The 23,112-nt window shown below is 41.7% G+C and overlaps 2 protein-coding genes and 1 long non-coding RNA gene across 3 annotated transcripts; all 3 read left to right on the plus strand.

Moving 5' to 3' along the window:
* The first annotated feature begins 7,617 nt into the window (after positions 1-7,617).
* LOC120434655 lies at positions 7,618-8,410 on the plus strand. Its single transcript, XM_039602880.1, has 2 exons — positions 7,618-8,312; positions 8,390-8,410. Exons 1-2 carry the CDS (start codon positions 7,629-7,631, stop codon positions 8,408-8,410), a joined length of 705 nt encoding a protein of 234 aa, XP_039458814.1. The 5' UTR covers positions 7,618-7,628.
* Positions 8,411-8,436: 26 nt separating this feature from the next.
* Positions 8,437-16,803, plus strand: LOC120437809. The gene is made up of 4 exons (XR_005611415.1): positions 8,437-8,557; positions 8,657-8,797; positions 16,501-16,705; positions 16,783-16,803. It is a non-coding gene; the product is annotated as an uncharacterized LOC120437809 (long non-coding RNA).
* A 36-nt stretch (positions 16,804-16,839) lies between these two features.
* On the plus strand, positions 16,840-17,978 carry LOC120437805. Its single transcript, XM_039608369.1, has 4 exons — positions 16,840-16,882; positions 16,968-17,158; positions 17,242-17,383; positions 17,468-17,978. Exons 1-4 carry the CDS (start codon positions 16,858-16,860, stop codon positions 17,917-17,919), a joined length of 810 nt encoding a protein of 269 aa, XP_039464303.1. The 5' UTR covers positions 16,840-16,857; the 3' UTR covers positions 17,920-17,978.
* The last annotated feature ends 5,134 nt before the right edge of the window (positions 17,979-23,112 follow it).

A 23,112-nucleotide genomic window follows, 5' to 3' on the forward strand; every position in this document is an offset into this window, starting at 1 on the left:
CTGTCAAACTCAGAGACTCTTTAAAAGCCCTTCAGGACATCAGCTCACAGCAGCTCTCACTTTCCTCTGCTGATCATCTACTGACACTCTCACACTGCTCACACTGTCACAGCTCAGAGTTCAGCTTCACACTTTGTTAAAGCACATCTGTGGAATGAAGTCCGGCCGGCCACAGATCACTTCTGAGGAAAGAGGAGGACGTCGGCTTTCCTCCTAGTTTCACGCCCGAGCGCTCGGTTGGAGGCGGCTGCTGCGGCCTCACCCTGACACGCACAAAGCTCCGCCTTCAGTCCTGACACTGAAACATCCACTGTAGTTACAATGATGCAGATGTGACCCTCAGCAGCTGGATTTCCTCTCCATAGATGTGTTTCCATGCAGATCATGGACATAAAGCAGCTCCAGGATGAAGAGTGTGAAAGAACTTCTTCCACTACAGGATTCATTACAGCACTGTGGCACTCCACAAACCCTCACACTGTCTCAATCCCTGTTTCCAGTTTGACTGAGAGAAGGCCTGAAGCTCAGCCAATCACAGGACAGCAAGTGATCAGCTGACACAGTGATTTGAAGCTGTCAGGGTGAGGCTGCTTCATGCAGGTGTGAAACTATGAGGAAGCTGAACGCCTCCTCTTTCCTCAGAAGTGATCTGTGGCAGTCTGCCATCATGTTTGGCTGCACACACTAAATGTGACTCACTGAAAGTAAAAGAGGTAACGTGTACAAAATTGGAAGAGAGTGGTTGACCAGTTAAGCTAATATATAATAAGAGTGACAACGTGATGCACTGAATTTACTGTGGGGAGTGTGGAAAGACCATTGCCAACAATACTGCATTTGTCACTGCTGCTAATACGTTTCATATTGAAACGCTGAAAAAGCACAGTGTATCCAGTAAACACATTATATGCTGCAATAAATGCACTGCTCAAGTGTCTCTTCTCCTCACTGCCTTTCAGCAGCAGGCAGCAGCAAACAGGTCATCAGAGGAAGCCGATGTGATGATGAAGTTTAACATTGTGTACAATATTGCCAAAGAGTGGCAAAGCACTTTAAGCACAAGCACTTTTTCAGTAACTTCTCTTTCTTGTAGAACTGTGCTGCAAATAAAGAACTTTGTGTTCACGAGATTGTTAGTTAATCATTTACAAATCAATATTGTCTGTATGGACAACACATTTCCCCCCCCAAAAAGTGAACATGTAAAGCTGCGGTGTTAATTGATGCGGTTGAAAAATTTTGGTGCACCTAACCTTTATTTGGAGTTATTACAATCAAAACAGAAAAGAAAAAGAAGAAAGAAATTGGTGAAGAAGTTTATAGAAGGAGAGGGAGAGAATCTGAGGATCTGCTCCAAACCTGCCTAACCCCCAAAAAAAAAAAAAAAAACCAACCCAAAAACCCAAGCAGGGGCCTGACAGAGCCAAGGGGGGCCAGACCCCACCAAGCAGCCATTAGCCAGTACACACCCAAGCACCAAGAACCACCAACAAACCAGAGGATGGGGGTACCAGCCCCCGACAGAGTGTGTTGGGGGGAAATTGTGTCTATTTTGATATTTTATTAGAGATTTCCATCATGAATTCATTGTGGAAACTGAGCACAAGTTAAAGACCAAACACAACTAAATGACATGTGTTTATCATCCAAATATAAAAGGGTGTTATAATAATATGTGGCTTACACGCCTGTTAAAACCTGCCTGGTGACAGATGACACTGACAGTAATCTGTGCTTTGATTCAACCTGAGAGCTGCTGATGATTGAACTGCAGATTTAATGCAGGAATATTTCCTGTTTGAACTCTTCAGGGACCCGTGTATTTCCTGAGCAAACACTCTTCTCCTCATGCTGCTGCTGTGCTGTCAGCTTTAAAATGCAACAATAAATATTTCTATTGATTTGCACAGAAAGCTTTTAAAAAGCAACAGAACAATAAAAGCAGCAGCAGCTCTGACTGTGTTCATACCAACTTAAATATGTCAAAGTCAGGTTTCTGTTTAAAACAGATCACTGAATATTTGAGTTACAAATACACAGATTTAACTACATTAACTTAACTGTGGTATAAAAACTGGATTTATTGACTGCTATGTAGCAAACATAGAGCTCAGTTTAACAAACAGAGTAGAAAGGTCTGTATAAGAATGAAGCTGCTGATGCAGGACTGTACACATGTTCCTGTTTAGAGGCAAAGTCGCCCTCTACAATGTAGCAACAGGAAATAGAAATATAGTTTTATTTTCCTTCTTTTTCTTCTGGTTCAAGCTGAATACAATTAGAATAAAAGAGTTAGACTAAAGTTTGTACTCACATATACTGATATGATTTTATCATTATGTTAATACAGCACAAGGGTCAGTTAGCTTTGCACAAAAATAGAAACATTGTTCAAATTTCCTGCTCTGACTTGGCCTCAGGATGTCTAGAAGCAAGAATCAAGCGCACCAGTGGTCACGTGCTCAGCACACAGAGTGGGAATGACTGAAGGAGCTGCTGTAACGCAGCTATAATGCAGTTTTGTGTGATTGAGTGAGTTGATGAATCTGTAAGTGTTCTTACTTTGGCAGATTCATTAACATGATACTGATTATAATCTGGCTGTAATCTCCTGCAATGACTACAATCAGCGGGATGAGGAATAAAGGACTTTTCTATGGTTTCCTTTAACTGTTGCTAGCTGCCATATTTATGCCTCACTATTAGCGACTTGTAAAACATGTGCTATTTAGCCAATTATGGGTCTGCAGTGACCCCTTGTGGACATTGTGAGATATTGCTTGTGTTGAGTAGATGATGTGTTGTGATTGTTTTCCTAGTTATCTGTGACTCTACTAATTATAAATTTGCCTGTTTCTGTTTCCAGAAAACCATGTTTATAGTCACACGTGTATGGAAGAAATATAGTATCATCAGAATCCAACTATTTTTAGACATTGAATTTATAACACTGAATTTTTATATTTCTTCCATACACGTGCTGTTTACTATAAAACAAGAAGTTCAAGTTTGGCTGCACCGAATTCAGATTAAGCCTCACAAACATTTTCATGTAAACAAATCTTTTGTGGGACTTAATTAAAGACAATTAACAAACTCCTGGACTGCTGCAGTCTTTCTGACAGAAGACTTAGACCAGACTTGTGTCCCCAGTATAAATATATTTTACATCCTTCAAAGAGACACTTTTTACTTTTACTTCAAGTACATTTCAGAACCTGTACTTTTTTACTTTTACTTGAATGAAGAAGTTGAATCAGTACTTTTACTTTTACTGGAGTATTTTTAATAGTAGTATTTGTAGACTTATGTCTACAAAGTCTATTTGTGGACTAAGTACTGAATGTCTGTAATTTGCCAACTCTCCTCATGTCCTGATGTGTTTACCTGTCCAAGCTGCACAGGTGAGTCTGACTCTGTGAGCTCAGCAGGATTCAGCCTGAAGCCTCTGCAGTGAGACAGCACCCTGACCCTCACACTCAGCTTTTTATTCTGCTTCTTATTACACTTAATGGTCTGTGTTTGATATGTGACTCACTTATATATTTCTTATTGTTTTAATCCACAGCTCAGACTGTTCTTTTAAATTAAACCAATCGTTTCCTCCTCTTGCTGTCAGTGTGGTTACTGAACATGAACTCTGATCTCTGAGTGAGAGCAGCACAGACTGAATACCAGGATAACAAACTGACATACTGTTTTATTTTGTTTTGAAATGTATTATTATTATTATTATTATTAGGGCTGTCATCACGATTTGTCAGCATTAATGCGTCAATGTGGCGTTAATGCAGCTTAAATGCGTTAACGCGGTCATCACGATTAACGTGATTAAAATTTTTAACGCATTAAAGCCATCAGTAGTGCAGAATGTAATATAATAATTAGGGCTGTCAGCGTTAACGCATTAAAACGAGCTAATTCGCATCTGTGTTAACTCGTTAACACGAATTAGCCCGTGTTAACGCACTAGCAAATAGGCAAAGACCAAACAGACCCCTGGATGGGGCTTAGCCAGCAGGGGGGCTTCTGCAGAAAGGACAAACTTTGGACAAACTGCCCGAAATGTGTTGACAGAGACATTTCAGGGATTTTGAGTCAGTTTGCGCTCAGATGGGTTAATTGTTAATCACGTTAGTCATGATGATGGCGTTAACGCATTAATGTGGCTTAAATGCGCTAATGCCGAGTAACTCCTTAGTAACTCTTGGTCTGCGTTAACTCGTTAATGTGAATTAGCCCATTAGCGTTAACACTGACAGCCCTGATTATTATATTGTTTTTTTTTCCTGTCCCGTCAGGCAGTCTAGCTGGACAGGACAAGACGAGAATGAGAATTATTGTCTGAAGGCCAAAAAAATGCCCAACAGAGTTATTTTCCCAAGTGCATCATTACAATGTAGCTTGCCATCACCAGTGTGTGAATGGGTGGATGACTGAATGTAGTGTAAAGCACTTTGGGGTCATTAGGAACTAAGTAAAGCGCTATACAAATACAGGCCATTTACCATTTACAGGCCATTACTGCTTTTGCTATAATGGCAGTCATATTTGATTAGAAATTTATTAGGATTTTTTATTTTCAGTTATTACTATTAGAACAGAAAAGACCGTCTGAAGAAAAAAAAAAAGAAAGAAATTGGTGAGGAAGTTTACAGAAGGAGAGGGAGAGAAAAATAGAGATGGAGAGAGAAAACACTGAAGATCTGCTCCAAACCTGCCTAAAACACACACACACAAACACACAGACATAAAACAACAACAGAGAAACCATGGCAACAATCAAGATATGTACAAGTACCAGTAAATGATAACATTAAATGTTACTGAGCAGCACACAGGACTACATGATATGTTTAGAGACAGCAGCCAACCAAGATAGTGTGTCTGTGAGTACGTGTGTGTGCACCTGTGTGTGTGAGCTTGTGTTCACAAGGTTTCACCATGTAACTGTCTAATAGTGGGTATGTGGAGCCATAGCTCTGCCCCCAGGAGATGAAGCAGGCATGGAGAAGATGCAGGCCCCAGACATCTAGATGTCCCCAGAGTACGAGAGCCCAAACAGGCCTCGCCGGCAGCCGGCTATGCCAGAGCAGACCACGCACCAGGCCCAGAGTCCTGAGACTCAGGGACCCCCCCACACCTCAGCAGGGGCCCGACAGAGCCAAGGGGGCCAGGCCACACCAAGCAGATGCTGGGAGTGACTCAGTACACACCCGAGCACCCAGCCCTGGACAGGTGGACTGAAGGTCCACCAGTGAGACATGAAGACCCAGGATCCTGATCTCCATGGATGGAAAACAGACATTTAATCAAATGGAAGACCTTTCAGACTCATTGATCCAACTCATTCTTTGGATATAATCAGAACTATTAATCAGCATCATTTTGTATTTCTTTTGGAAAATCAGACAAACACTAAAACATCAGTATCTGTTGTTATCCATGTGTAAATAATTGTTGAGAATACATTTTTAAAACTCAAATGAAGCTGGGACTCAAACAGCAGTTTTCAAGGAAACTAAGTCCAGAGTTTTTCTTTCCAAGCTCCTTAGACTACGATGACTGAGAACCTTCACAGACATTCCTTGTTATTATTATTATTTGCTTTCTTACATATTTATGCCTTTCAGTGTTTTTATTTAATTGTTCTCCTGGTTTACTAAGTTGTATTTGACATTTCTGTTCAGCCTGGAGCTTACAGACAGATTTACATTTCTAAATATCACTGTGTTTATTTCCGGTTTGTTGTCACCATTGATCAGATACACCTGTGCTGTGGAGAAGGGTCTGGCTGCAGCCACTGTGGAGCTCCACAGTAACCGGATACACGCATGGATACCGTGGAAGTCTTGCAAGTGGATCGCAAAGGTTGGGACAGAGTCTTTCTTAAATAAATTTGCCGTTAGTAATTTCATAATTCTAGGAATTGTCTAGTTTTCTTACAATGATCATGTTGCCACTTTTTTTGCGTTACAACAACATTCGTTCTTATTTTAATTTTTTTTCATTGTGCTCCATGGCAGAGAAACACACAGATATGCTTTTTCCTGGGCCTGGTTTAAGTAAGAGAGCTGGATTAACGGCTTCTGTGGGCGAGAAGAAGAAAAAAACACATTTTGCATTAGAGTATGATTTATTGTTGGCGTCAGAGATGCAAAATAACGAATACTTCAATACTGTACTTAAGTAGAATTTTCTGGTATCTTTACTTTACTGCTGTACTTTTTTGTGCCTACTGTATACTTCTTTATACTTCTACTTCTCACATTTTAGCACGCGTATCTGTACTTTGTAATCCGTGCATTTGTAAATTAGCCCCCCGCTCGCGTGCTTTGGACGCAAGATTACTTCAAAATTTTGTACATAAATTATATTTTAGACCCTGTACTTCTTACTTCCACTTGACTAAAAAGTCGGGTCAATGCTTCTACTTTTATTTGATTATTTTTAAACAGAGGTATCTAAACTGTAGTAAGGGACGTGTGTACTTTTGACACCTCTGGTTTGCGTCAACACTGTAAATTTCGTCACAAACAGATTTATATATTTATCAATACTTCTATTCGTTATTCTATTCTGTACAGCTTTTTTATTGCCCAGATTTTAGTTAGCCCCTGTTCAATTGACTGTTATATGTCAATAGAAACATATCTCACAAATTAAAGTGTCTTGTAAAATATTTGGGGGTTTTTTTCAAGAATTTTCTTCCCAAATCTCTTACATGCAGACTGTAAATTGTTATTTCTGCTAAAACCTGAACTTAAATGTGTATATGGTGTTAATCTGTTTTTCTCTCTGTTTTAGATGCACATATCAATCTGGAATTCGGGCTTAAAGCCAGAATTGCAGGAATGCAACACGTGTTGCAGAGGACTCTTTCACTGCCCTCTGTGCCCCACTTTCAGCCCTACTCTCAGGGCAAAGATTGAGGAGCATCTAAGTGTGCATATAAAAAATGCTTTGCATTTCAAAGGTATGTTTGTATTAAATATATAACTTTATAGTTATGAATATGCACTTTTTTAAGCACTTCTGCAGTATCTTTGTTGACTTAAAAGTTGCTGTTGACATTGTACAGTTCAGTGCAATCATCTGCAACAAAAATAGTGTTTTTATAAAATATATTTTTATTTACTTTTCACCACTTTTCTTGACATAACTTTTGTGATCCATACCATTTTGCTTTCATTATTGAGGTTGGCTTGGATGTTTTTGTTAACATGTGCAATCTGATTGTTAGATAAATTGATTGCATTCTATACAACTACATTTAAATTACATCTGTTTGTTTGTTTTTGTTTGTTTGTTTGTTTTTTTCTCTTACAGATTAAATGATATGCCGGTGCAGGCTGCCTTGTAGGACAACAGGACACTTTCACTGGCCTGTCTGTAAGATTACAATCATACAGTGTGGGGATATGGCAAGGCATTTATTGTCTTGTCAGCATTCTTCAATGCCAAGTCAGCCACCATTATCAGGACTGCTCCCCGCTGAACTCTCCGAGGAGACCCGTCTCCCCCCCAAGGTTTTATCTTCGGTGTCTGAACCATTTTCTGAATCTTTGTTAGAACATTCATATGCTCCGCCCTCTGTGTTCAATAAAATTGCAGCTGATGGAAAGTCCATGAAAATGACATGCCCTCACTGTGGCCTTACTCTTCGTACAAAAAACTACAAGGCTCACATGATGAGGAGGCACTCCAACCAATCAATAGATGTTTGCCTGGCCAGTCATCTGCAGTGTGTTTGTGTAGATGAAACTACAGGGTTATTTGCTGTGCAGAGAACTGGCCATGGGTTTTCTGTGCCAGTTCACGTTCAGAGGAAAACATGGGGGATGTCTCACAATATCAGATGTGAGCTGGAGGAATGTCAGCAATACCAGTTGCTGGCCCAGCGGAGCGGACTAGGCTTCAGTTTATGTGAGCACCTTCGCTCACTAGATTACTGCCGAGAAACTGTAAAGGAGGTTTTTCTTCAAGAGCACATCGTGATGGAAATGGTGGACCTTAAATTTTTTGGAGAGGCCAAAGCTGCTACATGCATAAAGAGACAGAAAGCTGCCCAGATGGCACATGCTCCACTTTGTGTGAGGGTGGATTTTGGTGGATCCTCAACACAGATCTGTTTGTCTGTATTTGAGCCGGAAATACACAGTTTCTGCCGTCTTGGCAGAATATTTGTGACTTACAATGCTCTGAGGAACACCTGGCATTGTGCTTGTGCAAAGCCACGAATATCATGTCCTCATAAAAACATAGCTAAATGGCATCTCTTCCAGACACAGAGAGACATCTTCCAATCAACTGTACCACTATCATCAAGCACCCCATCACAGACGACTCAGGAGAGTTCTTCCTTTGAGGACAATGCTGCCGTCGAAAGGAGTATACGCTATATTTTTAAAGAGAAAAAAATTCCTGGATCTCTTCCAGAAACAGCTCTTTCCATGTGAAACGTTGTGCCAGGTGTGCCCAGAGCACCCAAAACTTGATGAGGCTGTTCTAGTTACCAATAAAGCGAGGATTGTCAGCATGATGGGAGTGATTGAGAGTAAGTTTTAATGAATAAGATTAAATATCAGTGTGAAATAATTAGTTATAATGGTTCCTATACTAATGTTTTGACATTAATGTGATTTGTCTTTAACAGATGTTTCAACACACCATAGATCGTGTCCTCAGTGCCACATGGTTTACAGATACCAGGAGTGGACAGATGGGCTTCATAACTTTGACAACCACGTTGTTTTGTCTCTTGAACTCTGCCTTTTTTTTGAGAGAAAATCTGCAGGTGAGGATCGCAAAAATTAAATATACTCATCTGAAGATTGACACAAATGTGTTTGTGTCATTATATGTTGGCGCCCTGTTAAAGGAAATTTGTATTTATCTATTACTGTTTTAAAGTGTTTGTGCTCTTATAGTGTTTAGCTTCATTTAAACTTAGTGTGTGTGTGACATTAGTGTGATCACTGCATGAGGAAGCTGCTGGACAAACCCTGATATGGCCAACGAACTCACATATCTTCGGTTTACATATAGGGAGTTGTTTCTCTTTGTATGCTCCACCCAAGAATGGAATGCAAGCTGTCTGACTATATAATAAAGAACAAGCTGATGCCCCGGCGCGAATCCTCCGTGACTCGTCTCATACATGTCACTGTGTGAGGGGCATTCGTCCATGTACATGTAAAAAGCGCTGAGTCTGTGTTTCTTGCCTCCTGAGTTTTCTCTTAACATTTTTGGTCCGTCGAGCACAGGAGGGAAATATATCGAATAATTTGTTCGTGACTCCCTAACCAGAGGTCCAGAACTGCATCCTGACGTCGTGGGGATCCCGGCACCGTAAGACTGTCGACAGCCCTCCGAGAGGAGGATAAAAAACCTAGGACGTGAAATTCGGGTCTAGGTCGGTGACTTTATCCCCGGGCCACGGCGGTAGGATCCAGTGAGTGACTCAACACTACTCCAGAGATTCCAGGAGGGGTAAGAAACGACTCCATTGTGAAATGTCTATGCGATTAGACAAGAATAAAATAGGCCTGAAATAATAAAAGAGTCTAGGCACATTCACCTGAAACTGAATGAATTGGATTGGTTGTTGAGATAGCCAGTAAGTATCTCTGGAAAATTCTGGTGGTTTGACTCTCCACGGATAATAAGTACTTAGGCTGAGGAATAGCCGTGAAATATTCCTGGAAGTTAAATAGCAACTGCACGTTCAAAACTGTCTGTCTGTGTGTGTCTACTTTGGAGAACTAAGTCACGTTGTGGTCTTAGTGGACCAGACTAGTTCATCTATTGTTAATTTCTGGGAAATTAACAATAGATGAGTTATTTATGGAAAAAATATGCCCCGGGGCAGAAAAAATAAGTGTTAAAAGATGGAGAAATAAAAGTAAATTACCTAAAGCCGAACAGACAGGAGAATGTACCGAAGAAGTTATGATTAAATTAGAATCTATACTCAAAGAAGAAATACGTGTCACAAAAAACAAAAAGGAAAAAACTAAACGTGAAGAAGAGAAGAAAAAGTTGTTTGCAGAATGGAAAAGGGAAAGTGTACATAATGGATCAACAAGAGGTAGAGGCAGAGCTAAACAAACACTAAAAAGTGACTCTAGTACTGCATGCTGGAGGTGTAGAAAAGAGGGACATTTTGTACGTGACTGTAAGAAACAAAGAAGCAGTTCAGACTAGGAAGAACATAATAATCCCTCGTCAAATAAAAGATTAGAGATTAAAGTCTAAAAAGGGCTGGATACAGACCCAACTAAATTCATATAAATACAAGAGGAATAAAGTGTAATAAACAATAAGTTAAATTAAATTGGAGCTTCTCTTTAGGGTATTCTAACTAATAATAGGAAGAATAACACCCTGTAAATTGGTATTAACAAAAAACCCCAAAATTGAGTAGACAACCAAGCTGAATGAATAGAATAAATGAAAGCAGATAATTCACACAAAACATATTAAATAAATTAGAGAAATGCATAAGGTATATTAAGGCTGTGTCATTGTTCAGCCAAGGAAAGTGTGAAAAGGTAAATGTCTCCAGCTTGGGAAGGTGTGAAGCTGCAGATCACACCGGCCCTTGATGGATACATAATAAAATATATATGAAATATTATAATAGACTATTGTATATTTGTAGTATAGTAGTATATTGTAATATACTATTGCTGTTATAAAAAAGGACAAACAAAACAATAATAATATTAATAATGACATACTATTAATAAGAAGAGGCACCTCAGTCAGTTATGATGTGAGGTGGATAATTGTTAAAATTAGTCTGAATCGAGCTTAAGGTTTGCTCAAACTCAGTACAATGATGTATGAGATGAAGAAAATAAGGAAAATACCTAATCTAATCAAGTGCATAGAGACACTTGACCTGTTTGTAAACCTGCCATCCTAGATGAGACTTTGATAAGATGAAGAGCAAACCTATACTAACAACTAATAAGCCAAACCCTGTATACAACAGCTAAAGCTGCACAATTGAGAAGCTGAATTAAATATATGGTCACTGCTAAGCTGATGAGGAGGTTACACATTTTTTAGAGCAGGAGCTGCATAAGAACACATCAGAGGGAAGGGAAACAGCTATTAAAGCTCAAACATGCAGCTGTCTGTGAGCTCAGTTTTTGCCCTCACACTTCTGATTTGTTTTTGGCAGCAGCCTTTTTGCATCCTGACTTATGTGTGTAAAGCGTTCAAGCCATCAGTAACTTGTTTTTTGTTTTGTTGGTTTGAAAAATAAATACATTTGTGATCACACTTATGGACACATAATGATTAAGCAAATGATTTACAAATACAGATGAACTTTATTCTAAAGCTTAAGGAGAACGAAGAAGAACAACATTTTCAGTTGTGTCCTGGCTGTTGTTCTTTGTGTAGTGAGCTGAGGTTTTTTGTTTTGTTTGTATTTTTGTTTCTTGACGTTGCTTGAGTGAGGAATACTGTGACTTCTGAAATATTCATGCGACCTTGATGATGATAATTTCAGAGCCAGCTGAGAGCTGGGTTGAGAGCTATGCTTTATTTTAGGTGACAAGGCAGAAAAGTTAAACTTAGTTTGTTTTTGTTTTTAAAAAAAAAAAAGAAAAAAAGAGGAGGTTTTGTGTTTCTCAACCAAGAACAACTATAATTTCATTTTATGTTTTTGAGAAAGAATGGTAATAATAATAATAATAATAAAACAAAGAGTGATGTTTTGTTTAAGTGTTGAAGAAAGCTAATACTGCAACATACCGTCTAGTGCATGATCTGCGACCAATAAATGGATCATCTTATTTACCTTTAAATAAACTCCAATTATGGGCCACAACACTAAGCATTCACATTCTTTCTGACTCTTTGTGAGCCTGAGTTATGACCTTGGATCCCTATTTTTCTGCCTCCACCAGAGGTGGGATTGAAGCTCCCGTGGAATGTGCTCCATTCTCCTTATTATCAAAAAAAGGGCCCTGACTCTCTGAACACAATATTCTCTTCATAATTCAGCAGTATGAAATGTCATGAAACAGTGTAACTCACTCACAGTGAATCAGCAGTATAGGATAATACAAACCTATCTAATAAATCTAATGATTTTCACATTCTTTTAACTTAGAAGTATGATGCAAACTAAAACTACATACTGATTACACAAGGAGTGTGATGTGGCCTAAAGCAGTATCACGATTCACTCATTTTGATTACAGGTACAATGAAATATATAACAGCATAATAATCTTACAACTGCTACAAGCACATTTACCTTTCTTAACACACGCGAGAGAAAGGCAACTGTTAGAGGAAAAAAAAAAATGCCCCTTTGGGTGAGAGAGGCCCACAGGCCTTACATGCAAACGTATTAACAAACATACATGCAATGAAGAACAGCTTACACTATAGCACGCCACAAATAGACTATACAGACATCTTTGTAGATGATTCCACATCTAAAGGCGTTGATGGAAAAAAAGTAGGATATGCAGTAACCACAGAGACTGAGGTGATAGAAGCAAAACCACTATCATCTACGCACTCCGCACAGAGTGCAGAACTTATAGCAGTAATAAGAGCATGCGAGTTACATAAAGACAAAAGTGTAAACATTCATACACACAGTCAATATGTTTTCTCAGCAGTACATCATTTTGCCAAGATATGCAGCAACAGAGGAATGGTGACCTCAAGCGGAACACCAGACAGAACAGAAGCAATGGTTGAAACATGGAGCACAGTTGGACACAGATGATATAATGAAAATCGCAGGAAAACCAATACTACCAAAATCCTTACACAAAACAGCAGCATTAGTGACACATGGCTCGACGCATCTGTCAACAGGAGGGATAGTGTCTCTAGTAAAACAACAATTCTATTTCTACGTCATTAATTTTGAAAATTCAGCAAAAGAATTCATAAGAACAGGCATGATATGTCAAAAGCATAACGCTCAAGGGAACTTAAGACCAACGAGAGGTCATTTCCCTACTCCACCACATCCTTTTCATACCATTCACATGGATTTCATAGAATTGAACGAATGTCAAGGGTCAAAATATGCGTTGGTCATAATTGACGTGTTTTCTAAATGGCCAGAAATATACCCAGTAAAGAGAGCAGATGCTCTATCAGTAGCGAAGTGTTTATGTAATCATTTCATTCCAACCTACGGCATCCCAAGTTTGATCCGATCAGATAATGGCACACACTTCGTGAATGAAGTCATACAAAATGTATCACAAGTTCTAGGTTTCACATTAAAAAACCATTGTGCTTACCATCCACAGAGTGCAGGATTGGTAGAAAGAAATAATGGTACAATTAAACAAAGGTTAAGGAAAGTAATGGAAGAAACTAAGAAACCGTGGCCAGAATGTTTATCCTTAGTGAAATTTTGGATGAGAATATTGAAGGGAAGTGGCCCTATGTCACCTTTTGAAATAATATATGGGAGACCTTTCCCTTTGCCAATAACAAGTGAACCACTTCTGAAGTCTGCTAGAGAAATGACAATAGCAGACTGGATGGCCCAACTTTTTCAGAACAAAGAAATTGTATTGAGCAATAAACTGCCAGACGATGTGTCTCCAATCTCTTGCAGGCTACAACCTGGTGACTAGATCCTGGTCCGAGAGCTGAACAGGAAGTCTTGGAGTGAGCCGAGGTGGAAAGGGCCATATCAAGTCCTGATTGTGACCCCCACTGCTTGCAAAATAGCAGACCGCCCGTCATGGATCCACCAAAGCCACTGTAAAAAAGTGAGTGACAGCTTGGCCTAGAGACGCCGACGCCCCTACTCTCTGGTAATCTGAAAGGTGGAGGAAGGGCTGATCGGGTATATCCCGCCCTTTTCTTCTTGCCTTTAGTCTACTTATCAGAGGGGTCAGGTGCGCCAGGTCGACATGAAGAAGCTGTCCCTCGCAGCACTTGCTTTTGCTGTGCTATTCACAGCATGTCTTCTATGGCTCCGCCCGGATTTGACACAGCATCAGAAGAGAGCTTGGACGCATGATAACTCACACCACTACACAATGACACAGGACCACATCCACCCTTGGATGAACAATGCATGGTACCGCTATGTTTATGACAGCACACCTACTAAAGACTGCTACGTCTGCTCACATATGCCGCCGACAACACAGCATGCAACGTTGTATGTGTTACGTTCTTAGTCTAGGCGTGTATGAACGCAACAAGAAATTGGCCCACTCACACACCACCCAAGCAAATACACAAACAACAATATCTTCTAAAATGCTAAGCAGCCATTTATTTACTTCAGCTGTGAGCAGTGCCAAAAATAACAAACAAAACTCCCTACTGGTCCCTGTGCTTTCCTACACAAAATAAAAACCAACCAAAAGACAATCCACTTACCTAACTTTCTAACAAAAAACAGGAGAAAACTTAATCAACAAAAATGGCTCCTCACGCTTACTAGGCTGTTGCAGTGAAGAATATGTACAAGGTGAACAAAATACACGACTGCTACTTGACAAGACTATTTACAACTATTTACAAAACTAAGATACTAACACCAGACACCCGAGTGGAACATAGTGGATACACAGACGGACCAGCCCAAAAAAAAAAGACAGAGGACGCGATTTAAATACACACAGAGAAACACAGGGAGATTACATACAGGTGGGGAACACAGCTGGGAATAATCAACAAAACGAGACAGAGGTAAAACTGAACACACTCACATGAGACACAGACCTTCACAATAAAACAGGAAACGAGAACAAATCCTTAAACATAACATAAAACAAAACACTGACAACATTAAATCGTAACATATGGCAAAGCAATGAATATGACTCAGGTAAAGTGTGCAGCAAGTTACGCCAGCCTCGGGTACCAGTACCCTGGAATTGTGATCAACCACAGCAAACCTCTGGAGATAGGATTACGGAAGGGCACATGTGATGAACTGTTTTGGGTTGACCTCAAGGTAAAACGTAGAAGTAAAGCTGGCTCTTTTCCAGTCTTCCTCGGTAACCCAGGAAAATGGAATCATACCCGGTGCTACCGCCAGTCTAGAGGGACCATAGACATGGGAAACACCACAAACTGCGTAGGAACAGTGACACATGCTCCTGGAGCACCAGTAAAGAACAATGACACTTCCAATGGCACCTATTGGGTGCAGGGAATGGCCTGGCTATGTGGTCAGCGTGCCTATTTCACTCTCCCTCAGAACTGGACAGGTACGTGTGCTCCGATCTTCATATCCGATCACACATTCAAGATAACCACCGACAACCAGTCATACGCAAGAAGGAAAAGGTCAACCAGCTTATCAGCTCTAACAGCACATGACCCAATATGGGGCTCTGACGTCCCACAGGAATTCAAGCTTTGGACTACAGGACAGAAAGTGCTGCACTCACTCTTTCCGTGGGTGGGCACAGGAAAAATGCGCTGAGGATCGAGACATTGAACTACCGGTTTGGGCTGTTCCTGAATGCATCATGCCGAATCAACAGCCAGCAGAACGAAGAGATAGATGCCCTGCGAATAATGGTCATGCAGCACCAAGTGGCACTCGACATAGTGCTGGCTGAAAAAGGAGGACTATGTGTACTTTTTAACACCACCTGTTGCACTTACATACCTGACAACATACATTCTAGTAACATGACGGATGCATTAAAAGTTTTAAAACAGCTTCAGGATGTGCAGTCAAAGGAATACATAGATGGAGGCACAGATTGGCTGAGGTGGTTGCTAAGTGGCTCCTGGACTGCTTTACTGTATAAAGGTTTAATACTCATAGGACTCCTGCTTACATTGTTTTGTATTTTCACCACATGTGTTATCCCATGTCTCAGAGGAATGATTTCTAGGATGATTAACCATTCAATTGTAGCATATGTAAACGTAACTCAAGAGGAAGAAGATGATGATAACGATGATAAAAGCATAGATAAATACTGATTTGAACACACATAATGATGACTTGACTGAAAATGCAACTAGCAAGTAGTCATGTTCTGATAAAATCGGTGTGATTCATATACAGTTTAAATTTGCTAAAACAGGAGGGATATGTTAAAGGAAATTTGTATTTATCTATTACTGTTTTAAAGTGTTTGTGCTCTTATAGTGTTTAGCTTCATTTAAACTTAGTGTGTATGTGACATTAGTGTGATCACTGCATGAGGAAGCTGCTGGACAAACCCTGATATGGCCAACGAACTCACATATCTTCGGTTTACATATAGGGAGTTGTTTCTCTTTGTATGCTCCACCCAAGAATGGAATGCAAGCTGTCTGACTATATAATAAAGAACAAGCTGATGCCCCGGCGCGAATCCTCCGTGACTCGTCTCATACATGTCACTGTGTGAGGGGCATTCGTCCATGTACATGTAAAAAGCGCTGAGTCTGTGTTTCTTGCCTCCTGAGTTTTCTCTTAACACGCCCAAATTTAAATATCTGTGTAATCACAGTCTTCTTCACCCTATTGTCATATTACAGAACCATGTATCCACTTCAAGGGTCATTGACTCATTGGAGGGCTTAAGAAGAGTGAAGTTTCCTTCTAGGGATACCATTTTTCATGCTTATTGCCATTTTGAGGCTTTGACTGACACAGACTACATGTACTCCTGCATAAACTGTGGGTTTCACCCCCCTGTGGTAGTTATGGACTTACACAGAAAAGGGGTGTTCAAGTTAGCAGGTAAGTTTAATGTACATTTGTGTTTATAGTTCATTGTGTACATTATGTGCATGTTCTTATGAGTCAATTTATTATAGTGAGTGACCTCAAAGCCCGGAAGACTTCAATGGTGAACATGACATTGAAGGTTTTGGAACTCTATTCACCTGGAAATGATAAGCCGTGGGTTTTTTCCAAGTGAGTGATGGCAAAAACTTATTGAAAGTCATTCAGTGTTTTAAAGTAAATTAGATTGTAATTAAAAACGTGCCATTTTCTGTAGGCGGCGTGAAGAATCCATTTTCAGTTCCACCAAGTTACACGAACTGGGCACCATGGATCGGGAGTGAAACTCGAACAAGTGACATTGTGCTTAACACAGAGTTTCAAAAAGTAGGAACAAGCTCTTCACATGAAGAAAATCTTAGCAGTGTCACAGAAGACCGTCTGTTGGATGAACTCGCCAAACAAAAGGTAACATTGCCTTGAAGTTTTCAGAATATGTGACATAAAGTTCTGGAGTTGTTCCATTTACATTTTTCCCTAATTACTGTCAGGTTGGAGTGGTGAGAAAATTGTGTAAAGCCTGCAACATCGACTCCAAAGGCTCCCGCTCTGATCTCATCACCAGACTGAGGGAGAAGATGAAGAGCAGGCAGACATATGATAAGGTCTTTCACAGCATATGGGCTGCCTCTGGTAAGCATCACTTAGCGATTATTAGAAGTAGCATTAAAATATGTAATTACAATCACAAACAACTTTTTAAATCTTTGCTTGCAGGAGGATGGTCTGTAACACTATGTCCACATGGCATTGTATACAGTGTTAAATTTAGTCTTCGTGCTGAAAGTCCCTGGGATTTTGCTGACCTTCTCCTGTCCTGGAAGCACATGCCAAACATCTGTGTTTACGATTTTGCGAGGGGTTTGGCGGCACACACCAATTTGCGGGTTCCTGATAAACTGCCATTTCATCCACATGAAGGCCGACTGGCTGAGCCCACTGAGGAAAATGTCAAGGCTGCACAAGTTGGAAGCCTGAAAGTGAATCTTCCATGGCTACATGAAAGGATGGATGGTGTAAATGAAAATCCTCATCCTGTCACTGGATCTTCTGACCATTATGTCCTGTATGACAGATTTCATGAGGGAAATACAAAAGATCCCAAGCATATTACGCAGAATTCAACTTGTCCCAGAGCTGAAAGGCTGGCTGAACAGTCACGTTGTTGAACAGTTCTTTGCAAACATGAGGAAAAGCAATTACTTTTTAAGTAATATGAGTCCATCCACACATGTGTTTCTGATGAGTATAACTCATCATTATAACACTGTCACCAACAAGAAACTTCTGGAGAGGCAGCTAAGACATGGTCGACTTGGAAAGATCAATATCTCATTGTCGGCACTGGGTCAAGCTGTCGTAGGTAAGTACATGCATTGTCTCATGACCAGAACGCTACCATTGTTCACATGTTAGATTTGTTCCTATCAACAAATTAAATCCATAGTAAAAAAGAGATTTAAACCAGGTCAAGTTGAACTACAAACACCGCCAAGTGTGGTTCAATTTCTTACTCTTAAAACCCCCAAATTACTATCCAAAATATACAGAATGCTTTCTAAAACAGATGAATCAATATCACTTCCTATTGCAAAATGGGAAGCGGATTTATCAGTTAACTTAGACCAAAACTTCTGGTCTCAGATTTGCTTAAAAACCTTTCATCTAATTAGAAATCCCAGTCTTCAATTAAATCAATACAAAATACTACATAGAGTGCACTATACAGGTCATCGGATGTTCAAGATGGGCTTTACGTCTACCAACAACTGCTCACACTGCCAAACCAATTCACGGACAATTATATCCACGCTCTTTGGTTCTGTCCACCAGTTCAGAAGTTTTGGCGCGAGATATGTGAAGACTTATCAAAGTGTCTGAAATGTAACATTCCAACTTCCCCTTTAGTATGTTTGTTGGGCAGCTTAGATAATGTCACTCCGGAAAAGAATATAGCCCATATGGTTTTCACTCCCCTATGCATAGCCAAGAAAACAGTCCTCATGAACTGGAAAAATAAAAATAATCTTAATTCTAACCAATATAGAAATTATCTATTAGATCACATTAGTCTTGATACAGCCTCTGCCACCACATCAGATCAATTGCTCTGGGCTCCTTTGATCAGCTCCATCACCTAGTGGGGGTGGGGGGTCATAGTTTGGTCCCGCCTTCACTGTTGTGATGGGTGTGGGGGCAGGGACGGGCTTAGGGCATCGGGGGGTTCCCCAGGAGCATCTTCCTTGGGGGGCTCAACCCGGGGTAGCGGTCATGGCCAATTAGGGGCTCTGTTGGCTCTTGGGTGACGGTTTCCTCGTGGCTGCGTGCAGCAGGGCTAGGGGAGGGTCTGTGCTGACGGACGTGGGTTACTGACCTGGTAGCCTGGCTGCCCCTGGGTGGGTCCGGGACGGGCGTGAGGTTCTGGGGCGCCCGTCTCTGGGCCGGGGCCCTGGCCGGGCCTCAGGGGCTGGGTCCTGGTTGGTGTGTTGCCGGGGTTGTGGGCGGGTGGGTGTATGGGGGCCCGGCCCTGGCGCAGGGTGCCGCCGGTGCATCGAGCCACCTGGGGGGCTCTTCAACTGGTGGGGGAGGTTGTCACATCTTGCAGGAGCTTTCCTCTCTTCAGGATCTCTCTCTGCAGGAGGGGAGATACAGGAGAGGTGGAGGAAGATCTCAGCCTGGGCGTCTATTGTCTAGTGTAGTCTGGAAGATGAGTGGATGATGGGATGGGTGCAGTTTTCTCTGTGGTGGGGTCGGGTGGACTGTCCCGGGCTCTGTGGGGCGGGCAGCGCTGCGCTGGGCCCCGGTCCGGATGGGCCTGGGCCCCCTTTCCCTGGCGGGTTGCAGAGTATGGGGTGCCTACTGGGGTCAGCGGGGAGCTGGCCCCAGGAGGGGTTACTGCCCCTCCCTTCCTTCCCTCCCCATCTCCAGCTGCCTCCCTCTTCCCGCTCCACCACAATCACCCACACATGCAGGGCCTTGGGGTAGGGGTGTGTCACCAGGGTGCAGGGAGGCATCCCCCTCTGTCCCCTTCTGGCTGCCTCTGCCTCAATTTTATCCCACACCTTAGACATTCACATTACTCACACTCTCATTACACATACATATAGGATCTTGGGGTGGGCACGCCACACAGAATCCAAATTACCATCAGGGTGTACACCTCACCCCTGGCGTCGTTGCCCACCTCTCAATTTTAACTACACGTAGACATTGAGGGCTAGCAGGGGGGCTATGCGCTTACCTGCTGCTCTGGCAGGTAGCTCCATGCCCTCCTGGGTTTTAAATGCACCTTAGAACACACATACATCAACACTACATATGAGCGGGTGGAGGGAGGTTTGAGTCTTCACACCCCCATTCTCTGCGGCCTGCTGGAGCGGGGGCTGGGAGGAGGAGTTGGCCGTCCGACTGGGGTCTGGAATGTGGGGTCTCCCTGCTGCTACGGAGTCGGGCGGTCTGCTTCTCCCCACCGCAGGGAAAAGGGTAACACCACCTGGGTCTGGGTGCAGTTTCCCCTCCAGGGGAAGGGTACCCAGACCCGGTTCTTAGAGTACGCTTGGGGAGAGTGATTGTGTGTACAGTGTCTCTTTATGTCTGTCTCCACGTTGGTTGAGTGTGGAATAATTGCTTAAGAGAGCATGAGGGTGGGAATAGATGTTTGTATCTGTGTGTGCCTGTATGTCTGTGTCTATATGTCAGGTTGGGTATCAGACGCCACCTCTCTGGGGACATCTCAGGCCCTCCAAGGTTTGGAGGCCTATCTCCCCACCACTTCCCCTGCCGGTGGCGGACGCCCTCAGACATCGGTGCGTTGGTGGTTCTGTGTGTCCGGGGTGGCGCCCAGGTACACACCGCTCACTCCTTGGCGGCTGCTTATCGGGCGCCTGGAGCCTGGGGCTCGCTCGGGCCACTTCGGAGGCGGGGTGCCCTCGGCCTCTCGGCCCGGAGCTCGGTCACTCAGGCACAGCTGGCTGCCAGCGGAGCTCATGGGCACGTCACTGCAACCCCCCCGGCTTCTGCTCCGCGGCTGCTGAGTGACCCCTCATCTGGGACTCTCCTCAGCTCTTTCTGGGATAGTGACGCAGCTGCCCCTCTGTTGGTCTTCCTTGGTCTCTTGTGTTCTGGGGGCCTCTGGATGTCTAGAGTTTTGATCTCCTCCATACCTGCGTCATGCCCTGGAGGACGGAGCAGTGGCCCCCCACACCCTCTAGCCGATCATTACATGAAGGAACCTTTAAAAAAAAAAAAAACAAGCGCGTCCATGCTCACAGGTGTACACACAGGTGATCACACACACAAACTACACCCTTTTTGGCTCCTACCTCAAAGCACACTGTGCGCTGTCGATCTTACGTGCTGCACAATAATGTTTAATATTTAGTATTTACTGTCATATTCCCATATATCATTGTGATCTTGTTTATTACTCTCGTTTTCTTCTGCTTGCTTTCTTCTTTCTTTCTCAACAGGTGATCCAGGTGATCGATATATGTATTTTTTGTCTGCTTATTCTGTTGGTTTTGGTTTTTTGCCCTTTTTCCCGTCCCTCTTCCCCCGCTGTTTTTCTTTCCTCTTTCTTTCTCCCCTTTCTTTCCACCAGTCAAGTCTGTCCCGTATTCAGCAAGTGAAAATAAAATAAACAATAAAAGGTGAATCAAATGGACCATTACGGCAAGGCTGGGATGGTCCGTTTGGTAAAGTAAATCCGTTGGGCATCTTTCTTCGCCTTTAGACAATAATTCTGATGGCAAAAGAACCAAACGGGACAGGTTAAAAAAAAGAAAAAAAGAAAAAGAAAAAAAAAAAAGATTTGTTCCTATCTGTGTGTGTATATTGTTTTCTTTGTGTACCTAGCCCCACAGATGTGCAATAAACCCAGAGAAACCACAGAAACGGTGTTGAACCCAGCACCTTCAATGTCTGGTGACACTGGTAAAATTTCTTATTTGGAATAGTGATTGTCATATATAGGTGAAATAATAATCTTGCATTCATTATCTTGTTGTAGTTGAGGGCTCATAAACGAATTTGTTACATGCTGTTTCAAATGAATTTCCTTCTATAAATAGTGCTTATTTTTCTTGCATTTGTATGCATTTAATATGCATTCTATGTAGTGTTTTGTCTGAAACCTGTTAAAATCCCTACAGAACCTCAGGAAAGAGTTGACAACAAGAAAGCCAATAGAAGGTCAACAGATGCAACTTTTCCTGACCTGTGTGGTCCACCGTGCGAAGCTCTGACAAAGCCTGAGAATATTTTGGCCAGCCGTTCATCCTGGTGTTTTGTACCGCACCCTGGCCAACAACAGCTTGTATGTTAAAGTTTTCAGATGTCGCAAAGTGCAAGTGCTTATCTGATTTTGTCATCCACAGTCTATGACACCTCTCTGTTTTTTTTTAGCTCAACTATGTTCTGGACATCAGCAGACCCAAAGATGAGCTGATTGTTGAAACGTCTTCTGGATGCATCACGCGGGCAGATTTTTGGACACTGGGTTTAAACAAACAAATGGAATCGACTGTAAGTATGTTGTTTCTATGAATATGAAATAATAAAGTGCACATTCATTTTTTTGATGATTTTTTCTGTTTCAGATTGGAAATGGCTGTTTTGAGCTTATCACTAAAATTGTTCAGTCAAAGGTACTGTATGTTGTATATGATGATTGTCAAGCTTTAATTTAAAGAGTTGTTGTTTTAAATGTGCTGTTTTTACATTCTAGGGGATAAGCATTTACATAGAAGATCTGTATGTCACCCGGACTTGGCTTGCACCCTACGGCTGTGATCCATTGCAGTCCTTTCCTGTAAGTGTAACGTCCTTTAAAGAAACAAGCAAGTAATCAAAATGATTTTTTTTATCTCTTTGGTGAGAGTTCATATACAGAATACTTAAAAATAAAATTGTGTTTCAGACTGATGCTCAGAGGATGGACATCATAGTTCTCCCTCTCTGGACACCTGGTCATTTCCAGTTGTGTGTAAGTCTTGTTTTTTGACACATACAAACTGTTAGAATTTCGCTGTGTTTGAGATGTATTCAAGCTTTTATGACGCAGTTTCAAAACTCTTTGATTGTGATCGCCTGCAATGACATTGTTTTCAGGTTTGAAGTCATGAGTAACTGTCTTTTAGGTACTGAAGCCACCTAAAAGAGAAATCCTCTTTCTTGACCCATTATACACAAAGGCAGGATTTGGTGGCCAACAATATGTTTCACTTTTGAGGTCACATTTTTATAAGCATTTTTGGTTTGTTCCAGAGTTTTCAGGAACCTGTTCAGTGTTCCAGGTTAAGTGCATCCCCAGATCACGTTCTGCTGATCTTGAGTGTTCACACATACAGTACACTCACATGCTT

Source organism: Oreochromis aureus, linkage group 3 (assembly GCF_013358895.1).
Source record: "Oreochromis aureus strain Israel breed Guangdong linkage group 3, ZZ_aureus, whole genome shotgun sequence".
In the NCBI taxonomy this organism is placed as follows: domain Eukaryota; kingdom Metazoa; phylum Chordata; class Actinopteri; order Cichliformes; family Cichlidae; genus Oreochromis; species Oreochromis aureus.